Source organism: Cryptotermes secundus, unplaced genomic scaffold, assembly GCF_002891405.2.
Source record: "Cryptotermes secundus unplaced genomic scaffold, Csec_1.0 scaffold1647, whole genome shotgun sequence".
Taxonomy (NCBI): Eukaryota; Metazoa; Arthropoda; class Insecta; order Blattodea; family Kalotermitidae; genus Cryptotermes; species Cryptotermes secundus.
Genome location: NW_019726261.1, coordinates 210,304 through 229,392, shown reverse-complemented (window position 1 = coordinate 229,392; position 19,089 = coordinate 210,304). Strand labels below are relative to the sequence as shown.

Here is a 19,089-nt window from a genome sequence, read left to right as displayed (position 1 = left end):
TTCTTCTATATTTGAAGCAGACCCCTTTGTGGATTTTTTAACTGTAATAAATGAATGAATGAATAAAATGTATATTTAAATTAACACTGTTGCCTATTGCTAGAATGCAATGGACTGTGGAATGAATACTCAGGAAAAGGGTGCTATTACTGTTGTGATACAGGTGTATTATATATTAAGAAAATAGATTTTATATTAGTATATTAAGGATCTTGGTGGTCTTTTGATCGTGTATGTAATTTTAAATGTTATTTTGATATATAGAATGTATTGCTGTACAGCAGTTTTGCTGTATTGAGTATTTAAATTTTGACAATGATGACTATCTGATTATGTATGTATATTTATATGTTATATTGTATTATTGACTTGTTCTATATCTGAGGCAGATGCCTCTATGGATTTTTTGGAACTATAAATAAATGAATGAATGAATGAATGAATGTAAAACGCTCTTCCAGACTGAAAAACTGATAGAAAGTTGAACACACCTGAACAATAAGAATGTCAGGCAATGACTGAACTGAAAGTTGGGGGTTGACTCACAGTTAAAGGTGGGGGAAATGATGTGGCTTGATAACTTACTCCAAATGTGTTTGCATTAGGTTCTTTACAGGCTACTCTATTATTTCGTTATCTAAGTATTCTCTGCTAGTCATAATACAAATATTTTAATAATCATCCTCTCATAAACACTATATAGTCTTGATGCTGATAGTGTCATCAAATAACAAACAAACATTTCACAAGCCAGACAGAGAACAGTTTCTGTAATTTCCTCGGTTAACAAGAGAACAAAAGTTCACAGCCAGAGACACAAAAGGGAGAGGGGTACTTTTCACTCAACACCTATCATTTTCATAGGCCCTATAAAACTTGGCCAGTTAATTTTCATAGCCATAAGGAAAAGAAACTATTGTTTTTTTCTTATGAAGATAACTTAACTGCAGAGATTATACAACACCAAAAGAGAATTTAATCAGAGAAAAGTTCATGCCCTATCAAGATTCAAATCCTTTACCTCCTGGCTATGAAGCAGCTTCCATAGTAGTGTGGTGTTTAGAAAAACCAGCTGCTAAGTTATATGTCTTGGTATTAGATGTGAGCATATAGGATGTCTCATGAAGATGCCATAACTTCAGGTAATTCCTGAGGTTATTCTCAGTGAAATATGTTGTATCAACATAGATCCTATTCTCAATGGTTTCAGAACTTTTGGGTATCTGAAATGTACGTTGACTTGAAGCAGTCTGTTATTGGAAAGATACATTTTTTGGGGGAAAAGGCAGAATTATTACACTTTACAGTTTGTGTAGCTTAAGTAAATTGTTCAAAATGGCCAACGTCAACTTCAATGCTCAATCTGGAATGTTATTAATGTGTCTTGCAGCATCAAAAACCTCACTGAAGTAGTCTGTCTCTTGCATCCACCTTGTGTTCATACACAGTGCTCCTATTTGAGCCAACACATGGTAACCCAAGCTGCTGAGATCTGGTGAACACAGTGGCCATGCCATGGCTGAACCAACAGCCAGGAAAATGTTCATTCAGATACTATGTGGCACTCCTACTGAAATGCAGGGGTGCTCTGTCATGCTTGTATTATCTCTGAAATCATGTTCACAGACAAACATTCTCTGAAAGGGCCATCAGTTCATTTTGAAAAAATTTTGCACAAAAACATTCATGCCTACAGTACACATGCACTACATTTCAAATAGCCATAGCTCCAGAACCACTGAGAATATGACGCATCTTGATACAATGTTTTTACTCAGCATAACCTCAGGATTCACCTAAGTTGTCATAAAATCATGGGAATCTGTACATGAAAGGAAAGCCAATAACTTCCTGGAAGAATTTATGATGGCTATTTTCCTTCACATGCTTCAAAATATACTGCAAAGCTGGCAAGAACTATAAATTAATAATTATAGCACAATTTAGTAATACCTTTCTTTGTGTATTTCCACTGCATGAAGTCTGAATAGATTAAACTTCTCTAATATAATCTCAAAATTCTGCTCTGTCCTTAAGTCTGTAATATTCAACAAAAACTGGAAACAAAATTTTCAGGTACATGTGTGACGTCTTGGAACCGGTCACAACTCAATCCTTGAATCGGCAGAAGAAGAAGAAGTGTGTGTTATAATGCAGTTTGTAGGCAGGTTTATAACCCACCTCCATGGAAAACTTCATAACTTGGCTCCAATGGTTGTTTAGTTATTATTACCAAAAAGAGCTAAACAGATTTTGTACAGTGGTCATGGTGTTTTACTTTCTACAAAAACATGACTTCTGTACAAACTATATGTACTTTGAACATCTATGACCGCACAAAATTTCAGGACTGCACTAGGTCACTTCTACCTCTAAGGCTGCCATTTTGGCATTACTGATACCAGCAAAATAGAAAACACAGTAGTGTGGGATCCATACCAAGGTTCATGGAAATCTGTCAGCTGTAGTTACTGGGTGACAAACAGATAAATGCACACAATACCATAAACCTCAATTTCTTGTAAAACAGTAAAATAAGTAAACAGCAGTTATGAGAGATGTCAGGTTAGTTCAACATTCACTAGCAACCAGTTCATTCAACAACAATTGATTTATATTAGTCCATGCTGCGGCACACACAATGCAAATTGTTATACAATACTATAACCCCTAAAGTGTGCGTGCACTGGGGCTTTACCTCGCTGAAATGAAATGATGGTCTCGCTCAGCTCCTCAATCATGTGAACACGCCGTCCCTTGATGCCCATCACTACACCATATCAAAAAATATGTCAAAGTACACTTTTAATGAATCCTATAACATGATGACTATTTCAGAACACCCAGATTTTGATCACTTTATGCTGTAACTAATATGGCACTTAAGAGCCTTGCCTATTTGATACCAAAACAGTCAACTCTCTGAACTGGTTTCCACCACAATATCTCAGGCCCAGAATATTATACCAGGGCAAAACATGATTTACATCAACCACTATCTCAACTGACAGTTTTTCAGAAGGGGGCCTATTATGCAGGAATAAAGGTGTTTAATGGCTTACCAGCCACAATAAAGGAGATGTCTCAAAATGCTGAACAATTTAAATTGGTATTAAAAATTTGTTTATTTCTTCATTCATTTTATACCATGGATGAATACTTTAACTATAACTATAAGGATTAAATGTAATATTTTATTATATTTTTAAGATACAAGATTTAAATCGTAATTGCAATATGACTGAATCTGAAACCAATTTTAATGAATTGTGAATAAAATAAATGTTTATTTTGTATCTATTAGTACTATAAGTTGTTTGTATATTATGGGACCTTGTCCTCAAAGATATTTTAGATACCTTAAATTGTATTGATGAAATTTAAGTTAAATAGGTGGCATTACCATGTGTTTTGCGTGCTTATAATTACTGTTATGATAGTGAACTGTTATTATGTATATGAGGTTTTCTGTTATAACGTGATTCTCTGGATGTTTTTAAACTTACATTTGTATATTTGTACTTTCTGTATTCTGTTATGACACTGTCATTACGGACATTTAGACTATATGGACGTGTTCTACAAAGGGGGACCCAAAAATAACCGGAACCGACCTGTTGCGCGCGCATGCTTTGTAGTTACAAGTTGTGCTGCTAGGTGGTGTTAGCTGGGGGTCTCCCGCGACTGTTAGTGAGCTGGCGTCAGTCTGAGTTAAGTGGTTTGTCTGTGGTGCNTTTGTTCCTTCTGGTCGGCCATCTCACTAATCGCCAAAGGGTTGAAACAGGAACGCACACAACAGAGCACCACAGACAAACCACTTAACTCAGACTGACGCCAGCTCACTAACAGTCGCGGGAGACCCCCAGCTAACACCACCTAGCAGCACAACTCGTAACTACAAAGCATGCGCGCACAACAGGTCGGTTCCGTTATTTTTGGGTCCCCCCTCATATATCTGAGGCAATATCGCCAAATGTAGATCTTGTGAACAAATAAAAAATGAATGAATGAATGAATGAATGAAACTATGGAAAAGGGGATTAAAATCCCTTGTACTAAGAGGGTGGTTGCTGGAATTTAACTGTGGAGTTTTAACTAGTAATAGGTTAAAATCAGGACTCAGCTGATCATGAACAATAATATAAATATAAATATGAGTGTAACTGTCATATTTATTTCAATAAAAAAAGAAAGAGGTGAGGGAGTGAATGTTTGGTAAAAACCATGCAATATGTGGCCAGTAAATCTAGCAGCATTTGGTTAGCTGGACTTCAGGCACACTGTTAAAACAGTGTGATGCATGGCTAGCAAAGTTTGCAACACTTGGTCAGATGGACTGCAGCCACACCATTACAGCAATATAGTGAATGACTGGCAAAGGTTAAGCTCTTGAACTACTGAAATATCATTCCTAAATGTAAATATTCTGACTTAACCCTTATCAGTCCCTATTTCTGTTTCTGATCTACTCAAGTCCAAATTAATAATACAAGAATTCTTTTTGCAAGAACTCTGGCTCACAACTGGCTTGTTTCAAAGCAATTTCCATCAAGAGAGTATAAATATTTTCATTGAAAATGTGAACTGATCATAAACAAACTCCAAAGCGCTCAAAAACAGACTGCTGATGGAGGAAAACTACATATGACCAATTTTACTGCAGAAGAACAGTGTGTCAAGGTTGCCCAAACACTGAAGCAGACAGAGTAAAAGAAAACTTCTTCCCCTGAATATCTCGAACACAGTAAGACTGCTAAGGGAGCCAGGATAACACAGTCAGTATCAAGACTAGGCTATGGTCTGGACAATGAGGATTCAAGGTTCAGTTTTTGGCAGTGCAAGACATTTTTCTCTTCCTCACAGCATCCAGATTTCATTTATATAAAATAGGTTTCCTTTACCTATTTATTAGTCACATTATGCATGTGATGCTTTGTCCAGTATTTAGTAATAAACAATGGGTACAAGGGTAAAGTTGCAAGGGTGTGAAGCTGACCAGTCATATGCATCTAGTGCCACATTTAAGTACAAAACAGCTGAACTTCCACTCCCCCATATGTCTTCATAGCATGATTCTCAGTTAATTACATACATGGATAGCTTATAAATTTCTTATTACATAAGAAAACCAATAATAAATCTAGCATACTCTGTACTTCCCATTACCTTGTCAAGAAATCGGTCTTACAACACCTCAAATAATAAATACTTTTGTTAAAAATACACAAAAAAATCTATACATGAATCCCTACGTAATACATCTTTCCATATGACAAAGAATATCTTGCTTCTTGGCAAGACAACAAAGTACATCACCAAACGCCACAGATTCTTATAAAGAATTCTCTATTCTGTGGGAACGGCTCTTAATCCCCTTCCCACCCCCAAAATCCTCTCATTGTATATCTGAGAACCCCCACCTCCCCAAAGAAAACAATCTTCTGCACAAACATGTGTAGAATGGAAACTGCAAGATTTTCAATAAAAAAGCCATATACATAAAATGTATTGTAACAAGAAAACCAACCTTCATAAAATCAAATTTAAAAAATCTGATGCAGTTTTCTGATGCTAAAATTACAGACTTTTCAGAGGAACCTGCTATTGCCCTCTTCAGGGTTAAATACTGATATCCATATGGCTCAGCAAGATCACTGTGAAGAAGTCTCAATTCATTTTCATTTGAACAAAACTAATTCTTTTAATTGTTTCTTATATCAAGCACGCAATGCTTTTTCCAAGCATGTAGTAACAAACAAACAAGGAGGTAATACTAACCTTTCCCAGAGTCAGAATTACGAATCACAACCTCATCCTTACAATAATTCTTCCCTGGTATCTTGGTGGGTTTGGCAAATTTTCCTGATGTCTTTATTACCTCACCAGGGCCCAGTAGTGGGGCTTGTGACTGTACTGGGGAGGATGAGGTGCCAAGTAATGGCGGTGCCACAGAAAGAAGGGTTGGTGTGTCAGGTACTGGCAGCAAGTCTTGATTCTATCACAAACAAAATCCAACAGATATTAAAGTTGGTACAAAAGAAAAAAGTTGTAATTTAATTGTCCAACATATGTAACAGGACCCTTAGTTTATGCATTGCTAACACAAACACTAGCAACTAAATCTGAACAAGTTCAATCCAAACCACTTTACCTTATTTTATTTCACTATTATTTTTTTTTATTCCTGGTGGGGTGGAACTAAGTCCCTTGTACTGCGGCCACTTCTGGCCCATTGTACCAGCCCCAGATGATAGGTGAGGGTAGTTGTGGAGCAAATGGTGGAATGAAGATTGGCAGGGGAAACCAAAGTACTCGGAGAAAACCTGCCCCAGTGCCACTTTGTCCACCACAAATCCCACTTGATCAGACCCGGGATCAAACCTGGGCCACCGCAGCGGGAAGCTAGCGACTAACCGCTTGAGCTATGGCGCGGCCAGTTTTATTTCACTAACTCTTCAATATTATCTGATGCACATTACAAATCTGGTGTTTCATCTCATCATCAGATGTACAGAGATATGACAAATGCAGTATCTCTCATATACAATATGTATCTATACAGGGTGTAACTGAAAGGACCAGATAAACTTTGCGCATGAGTTCCACATACCAAAATAAGAAAAATGTCCATATCAACATGTGTCCAGAAACATTCAATTTGTGAGTTATAGCTGAAAGAGTACATTTATAATAAGTGTTCAAAAAATGTCCTCCATGAGATTCAATGCACCAAGTGCTTAGCATTTCTGTTTCAACTGTGCTCTTTACAGATGAAGCACATTTCTGTAGAGAGAGCATCCTCAACAACCACAACCAACACTGGTGGGTAGAGGAGAGTCCTCGTGGTGCAATCCATTTTAGACAGCATTAATCTGTGGGCAGGGACTCTTGGTGATTGTTTGGTAGGCCCACATGTTTTGCCACATTTGCTTACAGGCAACCACTACCAACACTTCCCTTTATAGGATCCTCCAAAGGGTCATTCCATGTGAAATCATCCAGAAAGGTTGCTCACCATTTTTAAAAAAATTCAAAATTTGTACACTTATTTCTACATATTTTCACACCTCAAAAAAAAAAAGCTTAAAAAATTGTGATCTGCTCGGTTCTCCCAGTACAGCCGTTTTTATAATGCAAAAAAAACGCGTTTTCGGCTCAAATGGAGGTTTGCGTTATCATCTGTATCTTGATAACTATTGAAGCTAGAGACTCCAATGAAAAACCAATTTGTTCCTCATGATATGGACAACAAATCATATCATTACAAGATTTTACTCAACTCACTTTCTCTAGGTGTAATTAAGCTTGAAACTTACCTATCGATTTTGGGAAAACGCTATTTTGACCTTCAAAAACCAATGGGAAGGGGAAAGTATCAGATCTGTGGTTTTTACCCTTTGTTTTCTCCTACATGAAGAATATAATCACATAGTTTTGAACACCGTAACTATTTTCCAAAATTTTCCAGGAGCTTCCAAACTTTGCTCTGGGCCCAAAATCGGTCATTTTTAATGTCTCATATCTCCAGTGGGGAAGCTCCAAAAAGTTTTAAACTCATAGCAAATAATGCTCTATTCAAGAGTAACGTGGAGTTAAAATTACAACTTTGATATTCAATAGCGAACTTTCTATAATGCGAAAAACCAATTTGTTCCTCATGATATGGACAACAAATCATATCATTACAAGATTTTACTCAACTCACTTTCTCTAGGTCGTCCATCTGGAGGAAAACACGGTCAGGTGTTATAAAACATCCAAGTCTGATGATTTCGAAGAATTCGTGATAGTGGACACTTACTGAACTACGTGTACTTTCAAACAAACTGGAAGATACGTGTATTCATCGGAGTACACAAAGAACTAATACCACTGGATGCAGGTAAGCCAATTGTTGAGGTATTGGTTTTTCTTGGTAAAATTCAAAGTGCCCACAACTTCGCTAGTAGTTGAATATAAAAGTTGTAATTTAAACTTCAAGTTGCTCTAGAATAGTGCACTATTTGCTATGAATTCAAAATTTTCGGAGCTTCTCCACCGGAGATATGAGATGTTAAAATGGCCGATTTGGGGTCCAGAGCAAAGTTTGGAAGCTCCTGGAAAATTTTAGAAAATAGGTACGGTGTTCAAAACTATGTGATTATATTCTTCATGTAGGAGAAAACAAAGGGCAGAAACCACAGACCTGATACTTTCCCCTTCCCATTGGTTTTTGAAGGTCAAAATAGCGTTTTCCCAAAATCGATAGGTAAGTTTCAAGCTTAATTACACCTAGAGAAAGTGAGTTGAGTAAAATCTTGTAATGATATGATTTGTTGTCCATATCATGAGGAACAAATTGGTTTTTTATCGGAGTCTCTAGCTTCAATAGTTATCGAGATACAGAAGATAACGCAAACCTCCATTTGAGCCGAAAACGTGCTTTTTTCGTATTATAAAAACGGCTGTACCGGGAGAACCGAGTGGATCACAATTTTTTTAACATTTTTTTGAGGTGTGAAAATATGTAGAAATAAATGTACAAATTTTGAACCTTTTTAAAAATGGTGAGCGACCTTTCTTGATGATTTCACATGGAATGACCCCAAAGCTACTGCCAGATGCACTACTGGCAGTCAGAACAAGAATGTGTGTAATACATGCATGGTGGTGCTCCAGCACATGTTAGCTGTGCTGTGCAAGATTTCTTACTAACACATATCATGACTGATGTACAGGTAGAGAAGGAACCACTGCATGGCCTTCACACCCACCAGATTTTTACCTGTGGCGACACCTAAAAACCCTTGTGTATGCAACTGTTGAAAATAAACAGGTACTTCACCAATATACTCAGAAATACAAATAGGCTTCTTTACTTGTCCATGTCTCCTTTGAATATCAACCATTATCGAAACGTAAATTGTGGAAATCATATTCACAACACGAGCATCCCTATCTCCAAAAAACAGTTCTGCTACTTCAGACACTTGTGTTGGGTCTTATGGAATTTGCTTCACCCCTGGATTTCCAGTAAACTGTCCCAAAGCAGGCGATTTGTCTACTTTCCCCATGTGGCTCTCCCCGCTATGTTGCTACCCGCACTTTCGTCAGAGCTACTTTCACTTTCACTTCCACTGTCTGTGGCCACAATTTTTTGTTCGCCCCTGCCACACTCACTATCGGATTGTGAGTCGCTATCACTAGCAGACTCACAAGGGACGTCAGATATTTCTTGTTCTCCGGGAAAATGCTTGGACCTCAACCTCTTCCGACCTTGATCCATTTTGTACTAGTAACTTCCTGCCTGGTGCATGCAGATGGAAGATGAACAAAGGCATTTTCTTTTGGAGTGAGAAAGGAAAACAGGTGGGTCATAAACAGCGGGGTCATGTTACTGACTACGAAGCAAACATTCAAGAGGTCTATCACGCACCAGTCATGGGTCTGCCTGGCGCCAGTGCAAGGTATAGTGTGTTTCAACATAACGTGTCCTAAAGTCATAATAATATGACACCGGTCCACCACGTTCAAAAGCGGTGGACATAAAAATATGCCACCGGTCTGCAAAGTGTTAAAATGTTTCAACCATCTTCAAACACTGCTCGCACCCATGCACACTTCCATAAGAACGCTGAAGTCTCTGGTGAATTTCTGCAGCAGGGATTTCCTCTTTCACAAGAAATTCGATGACAGCACGCTGGCGAAACGACATATGGTTCTCGGCCATTCTGTTAGGAGTGATACTGGTCACATGATGCAAGCTACTGACGTCGCAAGAAACTCAAGGTTAACACAACAGCTGGTTCCACCTACCACCGTACTCTCTTTTGTCTGCTGTTCCCAGGTTGCATGCAAAAAGAAGTTGCTCATGACTTTACGTATGACCTACGTATATGCCTACCAAGATCATTATGAACGAATAAGGGGTAGGCCATGACCAGTCCTTGCACTGCAGCCATCAGCGATCTATTGTGCATTACCAGATGATATTATTAAGTGAAGAAAATTAAATCATACAAAGCTGGAATAGCCTTCAGTGGTACATGGTTCACATAAAACTTTCTGTTTAAAAGTTGTGTGTGTGTGCATACACACATATAGCATGATGATCTACTAGATCATTTTTCAAAATATGATTTAAGCTAAAAGTTATATTTGCAAATTTGTTGAACAAAACACAAATGCACATATACAATATCTTAATGTAGGATTTGGGGTCTTCTTTCAGCAGTAGTCATACATAGCTCCATGTAGTCTGTTGAATGTCAACTGCAGTTTCAAAGGAACATGTCACCTCTATCTTCAGGGCTGAAAAGTAAGACAAGCAAGAAACCAGTGTGATGGAGCCAGTAACTTTTCAACTCTGCAAACTGAGGCAACATGTTCTTCCAGAACCTTGGTTGACCTTCAATGGACAACACAAAGTTATATTCCAGAAGAAAGAACTCTTTGCAGTAGTTGAACCTTTGCAAATCCTGAATGTCCAGAGGAAAGGTGGGAAGACCAACTACACCTACTGAGTTTAAGAGCAGACAATTAAAACTGAGTCTTTATCATGCACAGCTGATTATGATAATTAGAAATTTACCTCCACTGTATTCTTTGCCTTGTAGTATGCAGTGAGGTTGTCACACCCTTGCCAATTGGAAGCTCGAAGTTCAATGGCCTCCAATAAATGGATTCTAGACAAGTAATCCAGTCGCTCATCTCTGCACCCATTACGAAATGCCACAAATATCCTATCCAGTTGATCTGATGTCAAAGGAAAAATATACACTCATTTTACTGCAGCTAGCAGCAACATCTTACTCAGAGTGTGAATCATTTAACTTACTAAGAATATTAACCATACCTTTATAAACTGTTTCCAGCTGCTGTCCAAACAGTTTCAAGTTATTACAAATTGATATAATGTTTACTCGCAACAGCTGATCAAAATTTGCATTTGCCAAATGCATTGAGACAGTATCAGCTAGGGCCATAATGTCCTCCACTGTAAGAAAGCCACATATTTACACCAATATCTGTATAATAAATACCAGATCTAGAAGCCATGTCCACTTTTTACAAGTTTCAGTGAATATTTCTATCATTACTCAACAATATCAAGGAAAAAATCCAAATGTGGGAAGGTAAACATATAAACAATTTACGTTGTGAGTACTGTTAATTTATTAACATTACATTTACATTTATTTTCACTTCATGGATCCAATCATCTCTCGGTAGGACTGGATATAAAACATGTCACACATCACAAATTCATGATGACGACACATCATACGTCCTTGGTCAGTTTATGTAGAATGCATTTATATGAAAAGAACTCCCTTAAAAAAAAGGTTCAGTACTCAAACGTAAGGTGACATGGAAAAAAAAAACATTTTAACACATTTTAACCCTGGTCCTTGTAATTACTGGAATCATCCTCCTTCTATGCAGCCCAGACTTAAGAATCATTATGGATGATGCAGGTAGCATTTACGCAAAAATGGCTGGTTCACAGATCTGTACCTCTGTACCTCAAAACATCACTCGGCAGGGAATGTATTAAGTTTCTGACAAAATACAATTCAATAAACTAAAGTTAGAAGAAAAAGTTCTTTCTTTAAACTCACATTATGGCCTCATTTTCAGCTACATAATTTCAGTCTTTTTGTTTATATTCTTACCCTACTTTACTTAACTTAAGAAAATAAAACAGATTTATGTATTCAATAGTGTCTACACTGCCCCCCCAATTTCTTCTGAACCAACTGAATAATCCTCATGATTTTCAGCATGAATGTTATGTCACTGGAGGCCACTCTAACCTTATTTTTTTCTGTGGCGCTACAGCCCCAATTTGGGCCTAGGCCTACCTCCATGAAACTCTCTGTTTCACTTTGGTTTACTAGATCTTACACATGCGGTAGGACTCCTTGGGCGAGTGATTAGCTCATCACAAGACCTCTACCTGTAGACAAACACAGAAAAACGCACACAAACATCTATGCCCTGAGTGAGATTCGAACCCACGATCCCGGCTTCCAAGCGAGCGAAGACAATGCACGCCTTAGACCGCTCGGCTACCGTGACTGGCCACTCTAACCTTATACCTTTCAATATCTTACAATCAATATTCAGCACAGCAGGTACACAAACTTAGTGGAAGCAGCACTTATTCTTGGGTCCTGAAATGATGTATGGTTCCTGATCTTTGAAAGTTATACATCTTTTGTTAAGATAATTAGTTGTAGAATGTAAAACCTCAACACAGTCAAGTGAGAATCTTTAGCTTTCAATCTGATAGCAATAACTAATATAAATATAAAAGCTTTGGAAGAAAAATTTTATAGGGAGATAGGTTATAAACTTACATACTAATTATAAATGAAATGCCGACAAACATGGCAATGATGCAAAAGTTAAGATTTGTCTGGAAAGTTTAACATACACAAAATCTATACTTCAATAATAAGTTCCTCACAAAATGAAAATAAAATGATGATCATGATAATGATAAGCCTGTAAAAGTTTCTGATAAATCTTGAAGCCACTTCCAAATCTGGAAGCCAGAGAAGAGACAAAATATCTTGGGCATAATATTTTGTTTTTTTTAAAGCGAAACAGGCAATTCCTTTCATACTCAGGGAAACCTGAACACACCATTTGTAGGATATGGACAGGAATGACAATACTGGACAAATAGAATGGGCAGGAAATACAGTGAAATGGAGATAAATGGATAGAGGAAATGAAGAACTGGGGTGAGGAAGGAGAGGGAAAGATGGAGGAGAGAAATGATGACAGAATTGGCAAATAAAAGAAATGGTAAAGCAACATAGGAGACATGAAAGGAATAAAGGAAAAGGAGAAAAAAATACACTGTCCTTCACCTCTGACAGGGAATGTGTTGGTAGCAATATAAAAGTAAATAAAGCTGTCCCTGTGCTTAATTAATTAAGCACCACTCCATGAAAATGTATGGGGGAGTGGAGATACAGTTCAACCATTCTTGACCTCAGGAACTAAACAGAGGGAGGGACCAGCTTCATACCCCATGGGAAAGAGGCTTTGGTATCCACTGTATAGCTATCTAGGTGAGCCCCAGAACAAGCCTGTACACAATGAGGCACAGAAAACACTCCTGTTCCTGCCGAGAATCAAACCCCGGGCATCCAGCATCTGCTGTACCAACTGACATATCCTGGTCCCTGGCAGTTATATAACAGTGAGAAAATTCTTTGTGTCATCACATAAACTGTAAGTGCCATGGAGACCTGGTGCCTGTCATATGATGATGATAACAACAACAACAGTATTAACAATTCCTGATACAGTCTAAATTACAAGCAATTAAGAAAATCCTGACTTGACTAAGATTCAATCATATTTTTTTGCAGTTGCATTATACATTTACCTCACTTATGTGGTAAATGAGTTCAAAAGATTGGTAGACTTGGAAGTCTATGTGACAAGAAAGATGGCTTTTTGAATTCTGCTCAGAACAGTTCGTTTAGTTAAAAAGAGCCTGTATAACACAGTTGCATACTGCAAGAAAAATGAATAATTACAAACAATACACATCAGTGAAACACAATCTGAATTTCCATAATTATTTTCAGCGAAGACGTTTCCTGGCCATAAATGAAATTACTGGCCAGAGATTCAAGCTTACTGGACAATTTGAATTCTCAAAGAGTCACAGATGTGAAACATGGGGCATTAACAATGAAACATCTAAGCGAATTTGATACCTGGTGGTCTCAACATACAACACTGGGCTCTTATTCGAGAATTCTGAGTCCAATCTCTCGGCAGATCTGTGTGTACATTTTTCTGCTCATAGACTGGAATCTTTACCTCTACCAAAGATAAGACTCTAAAACGTGTAGAATACCAGCACAAATAAAGTCCATGACTGAAAAGGATAAGTTCTGTTATATGTGTGGGAGAGGAAAATTCTGAGAAACAAGACTGAAGCTGTAACTGAGCAAAGGGTTCAGATAATCAGACCTAACCAAGAATTATACAAAATTCCTGATCTGCTAATATTAAAAGGAAATTGTTGGAGTGGTTGGGACATGTGATTAAGGATCAAACAAGGGTGACCAATAAAACTGTTTAAATAGTGAAGACTGGGTATCTGTTACAAAGGAGGTCAATATTCTTGGAGACCATGGAACCAAGGAGTAAGTATTGGAGCAGAAGTTGATAAAGCATATAAAGACACTCCGTGGCCTTTAGTCCGCAAGAGAACTATACCGACCACCACTTGTTGGCGAAGTTAGTGCCAACTTTTTGCAGATAGAAGGTGTCGCATGGTCAGCGCAACATATTCCGACGGCCGTTAATTTTGGTTTCTTAGAGCGGGATAAAGCATATAAGGTGTGAAAATTCCCAGAATGGTGGCAGCATGTCATGGGGGTGTTGCAACTCATGTACTCAAGGATGTTTGTGTATTTTCCAAGCTCATATCAAGTAAGTCATTCGTTCCCATGCAGCAGGGGAAGTAGAACGTGCCAGAGATATACTTTTGGCAGAAAAATAAGTGATGAGAATCTGGAGTGGGGGACAAACATCAAGTTCCATGTGAACATTGGTAAAAGTGCCAATGAAACATCTGGCCTATTAACAGTGGCTTATGGTGAACACGCTATGAAGAAATCAAGTGTTTCTGAATGGCATAGGCATCTCACAGAGGGGCGAGAAGATGTGCAAGATGACTCAAGAAGTAGGCAGCCAAAAACACAGAGGACAGATGCAAATGTGGACAGAGTACGAACGTTGGGGCACTCAGATTGAAGATTAGGTGTGAGACTAATAGCAGAAGGATTGAATATGAAAAGAGAAACAGTGCAACAGATTATTACAGATGATTTGGGAATGAGAAAAATTTCTGCAAAGATGGTGTCTCGAATCTTCACAGATGACAAGAAACAACATCGACTTCACATTACATCTGATCTTTTACACAGTGCAGGAATGTTCAATAGGGTCATTACCGGTCATGAAACGTGGTGTTTTCAATATGACCCAGAAACAAAACACCAGAGCAAGCAGTAGAAAACACAGAATTCAACTCGGCCGAAAAAGCATGCATGTCTCTCTCATGGTTCAAGACCATGCTTGTGTGTTTCTTCGATCACAAGGGGATTCAGTGATTCAGTATTGATGGGGTGGGTTTCCCCCTGAACCGCGACTTTTTGATAGTATATTGTACGTCCCCCTTCTAATTTCTACAGTCTCCATCCCCTACCAGTACTGGTGCTCACTATTAGCCCTTTTCTGTCAGCGAGGTCATCCCTCCTCTGGCAGGGGTTCCTAGTCCCTTTCTGCCAGCAAGGTTTCTACCCTCTACTTGGCAGTGGTATCTAATACTTTAGTCCCTTTCTGTCAGAGAGGTCATCCCTCTTCTGGCAGTGGTACCTTATACTTCCCCATCTACCGGAGGCATTGGAAACTACTTTGGGCGGGAAATGTTGGGCCTAATTTAGCTCAGCGGTCTCTTAGAGACATGAGGTTCTTTTACGTGCCGTAAATCTATGACACGGGACACACGGCTTAAAGTCCCTCCCGGAGGACTTGTTCCCTGAATTTTTCCGCCCTTAAAAATTCCACAACCTCCGCCGGGTTTTTGAACCCGCGTACCTTGAGTCATGAGGTGGGAACATTACCCCTAGACTACGGAGGCTGCTATCACAAGGGGATAGTTAACTATGAATTCATTACACAAGGACACGTGGTGAATCAACAGTGTGATTTCGAAGTGCTGACAAAGTTATAGGAATCTATTCAGAGAAAAAGGCCCGAATTCTGGCCTAAGAAGTGGATTCTCTGCCATGACAACACCCTTGTGCATGATGCATTTAGAGTTCGTGAGTTCCTGGCTAAAAAATCCACTACAAAAATTGGCCATCCACCTTATTCACCTGACTTAGCCACTTCGATTTTTGGCTCTTTCTAAAATTAAAAAATGTCCTGAGGGGACAAAGATTTGCTGATATTCCAGGCATCAAATGCAATGTGATGTTACTGTGAGGTATTCCAGAAAATGATGTTCAAGACAGTTTCTGGCAGTGGCACCATCTCAGAAAGTGCACAGCTTCTCAAGGAGAGTGTTTTGAAGGTGATGGTGGCCAGTAATGAACAGGAAAGCAAATTTTACTTTCAGAGGGAAATTCCGAGAATTAAATTGTGGCCCCTTTGTATGTTTATATACTATAACACTTTTACCATTTCTTACAATGAATGACACACCTGAGTGCTCATTACATCTATTTCACAATGCAAAGGTATCAGTCTACATCCTGGCCCAGTGACTGACTAACCCAATTAAAGAGTTCTCATAATTTTCTTAAGTCCTTCCAGGCAAATGCCAAGACAGTACCTTATATAAGAAAACAACTGTTTCCCTTCACAACATTTCCCATTCTTTATCTGTTAATTACCCTATCATTTGAAGCTACATAATCTGAGATGCTGAAGGAATTATCTACTAAGGGAAGAACAAGTAAATAAATAAAACTTTCTGCATCACTTCTAGCTTAACATGCAAAAACATAAAGACCAACAACATTTTTAATTACCTCATTTATTCTGCCACACGTATTCAGATTCATGATGCTTGGTCTCAGTATGTGTGCTGACACTACTGTCATCAATGAGGACAAGGGTGTCTGTTAATTTTGATCTGTCAGGAGTCATATTTCTTTCCATGATACAAACAGTTCATACACATAAGTACACCAAACATCACAAATTTTCACCATGTGAACTGAATAAGTTCTAGGAATGAATCCACATCAGAATAAAAATTGGGCATGCCAACCTCACTAAACTTATGCTCTAAAATCGTGTCCTATTGCATTTCAGTGCATTCCATTCCTAATCTTTCACCTGCCTTTTGACATAAAATATTAATGATGTGATGAACATGACAGATCGTGCTTCACGGTTTAAATTCTTGAAACCCAACATCAAATTCACTTCTTATACATATTCTGTTCAAGGTCACTGAACTTTAGACTTCACTCACACAAATGCAACAAATTACTGGTAATCTGAATTTCCCAGAAGTGAGGTTTTGTCTGAAAGGTGTTTCATACTGACACATAAAGAGATAACTTGTTTGCTTTTTCCTTGAAGTTGTATGTTAAGGTCTTTAAGATATCAACTGAGAAAAGGTGATATTGAAACCATTTAGTACTCTCAAAACAACAAACACAACAGGACATCATCTGAAAACAAAAATCCTCAATACTGATATCCTTAATATAAACGGAATCTACCAAATAAAATGCAGTGACTGTCAACTGAAATACATAGGACACACAAGCATAAGTTTGAGAATATCCAGGCAGTAAGAATGAAACATATCAAACTCTAAATTTGTACAACATATACTTGATGCACAAAGCCTCTTGGTATGATCACCTGCTCAAGTGCCATCAAAAAGCATCAAGAGGACTGCATATGACAAAAAGCCTGTTCTAAACCACCCTATCTTTTATATGATAAATGTTGCATGCTATATCATTTACTTTATATTAATAGTATTGTTTAATACACTTTGTCTAAGAGATGAAAGTTTTTCCCCACTCACCTGAATTTAATCTGCCATCAATGGTAGAAAGGCGATTATGGTTTCCTGAAATCTTTAGGGGACGGGGTTTCTCCAACTTCTTAACATTTCTCGTTATCCGTGCCAAGCTTGGTGCGGACATTGTGACTCTGTAACTATATTAAGAATTATTATGGAAGTTATATCTTTATCGTTTATCCAAAAAATTGTGTGAAACTGTGTTCCCTGTGAAGTCACTTTCCAGTTTCTTCCACATACTTTCCATTACTGGAGTTGGATCTTTGGACATTTATTGGCATTATGGAAAACGTTTCTTCTCATACGGTATGTGACGAAAAATAACATTTCTTCTTTAAATCTTTCAAGGAAAGGTTACATACCAGTATTTACACAGCCTAGTAACATGTCATCTTATTACATGACTGCAACCCTTCTGTCACTTTACATACATTCCATTTTATTCTGTATAACTTTAGGCCTTCGTGGTGATATAAGCAGTGACCTTCTGGTTTTCACTATTCTGAAACATACACGGTGTTGCAAACCAGAAGCTTCCAGTGTTTCAAAGGAGCCTATAGATTCTATCTATCATGCAGATGGAAAGAATGGGTTTCTCCAAAATGACAGATATTCCATTTTTAAACAACATTATGCTCAAATTGGATGCCAAATTCCTTTGCTGCTGTTCAGCATGCAATGTATTTGAATGAATTAAAATCTGACTTACAAATGGGTGTAATCATTGTGCTGTATGATTTTGGTGAAAACTATGCTTTCATATTACAAGGTAAGGCATAGGTATTTAATTGGAATAATGACCAAGAACCAAGCATCACTTCAGCCCATGATATTTATTTCTGAAAATTATCTGTAGATGAAGTGTCACACAGCAGCTTAATAATTTCTGATACTTTTACACATGGCTCTAATGTTGTTCATTTCTTTCACAAACAATTAATTTTCTTCAGAACAAACTTGTGTGTCTGAAAAAGACAGTTTAATTCTCATATGGGTCAACAACGCAATGTAAGAACAGGAAAAATTTAACAAAGATCACATAACATGAATATAATTTTGGGGTTCCAGTCACATAACATGAATATAATTTTGGGGTTCCAGTTGAATGGCATTTCTTTGTCACTTCATGTGGCAAGAGGGCATATGATGCCTCAGGGGAACCATACAGAGATTGGCAGCAAAGGTGAACCTGAAGTGACACTACACTGATCAAATCATTACTCCAGGACAAATGTTAAACGGGGCACAAACCACCATATTAAACATAACTTTTAGTTACTACTGAAGCAGAATTCATAAAAAAGGAAAATCTTATTTTGAAATATTTAAGAGTTAACTCCATACACAGATCTGAGCTTCATGTTTTCTCTCAAGAAAATGTACATTATTTGTGAATAAACTTCCCACCTTAGCAGTCTAACGAATGATGTGTAACTAAGCTGCAGCAAAACTAACACTTGATGACATGAAAGGTTTTGCAACATGAATGTATGACAATGTTTGGTGGTTAAGATGCATTACAA

General features: G+C 37.9%; 1 protein-coding gene across 1 annotated transcript in view; it reads right to left on the bottom strand.

The window, feature by feature from the left end:
- LOC111864153 (eukaryotic translation initiation factor 4E-binding protein Mextli) overlaps nt 1–19,089 on the bottom strand; it is a 79,869-nt gene that overhangs the window by 54,963 nt on the left and 5,817 nt on the right. Inside the window, exons 2-6 of the mRNA XM_023851206.2 lie at nt 17,570–17,703; nt 10,835–10,975; nt 10,571–10,734; nt 5,779–5,995; nt 2,699–2,770 (exon numbers count right to left, since the gene is read on the bottom strand). Coding sequence (XP_023706974.1) covers nt 2,699–2,770; nt 5,779–5,995; nt 10,571–10,734; nt 10,835–10,975; nt 17,570–17,690 — 715 coding nt within the window. The 5' untranslated portion in view covers nt 17,691–17,703. The remainder of the gene's footprint in view (nt 1–2,698; nt 2,771–5,778; nt 5,996–10,570; nt 10,735–10,834; nt 10,976–17,569; nt 17,704–19,089) is intronic.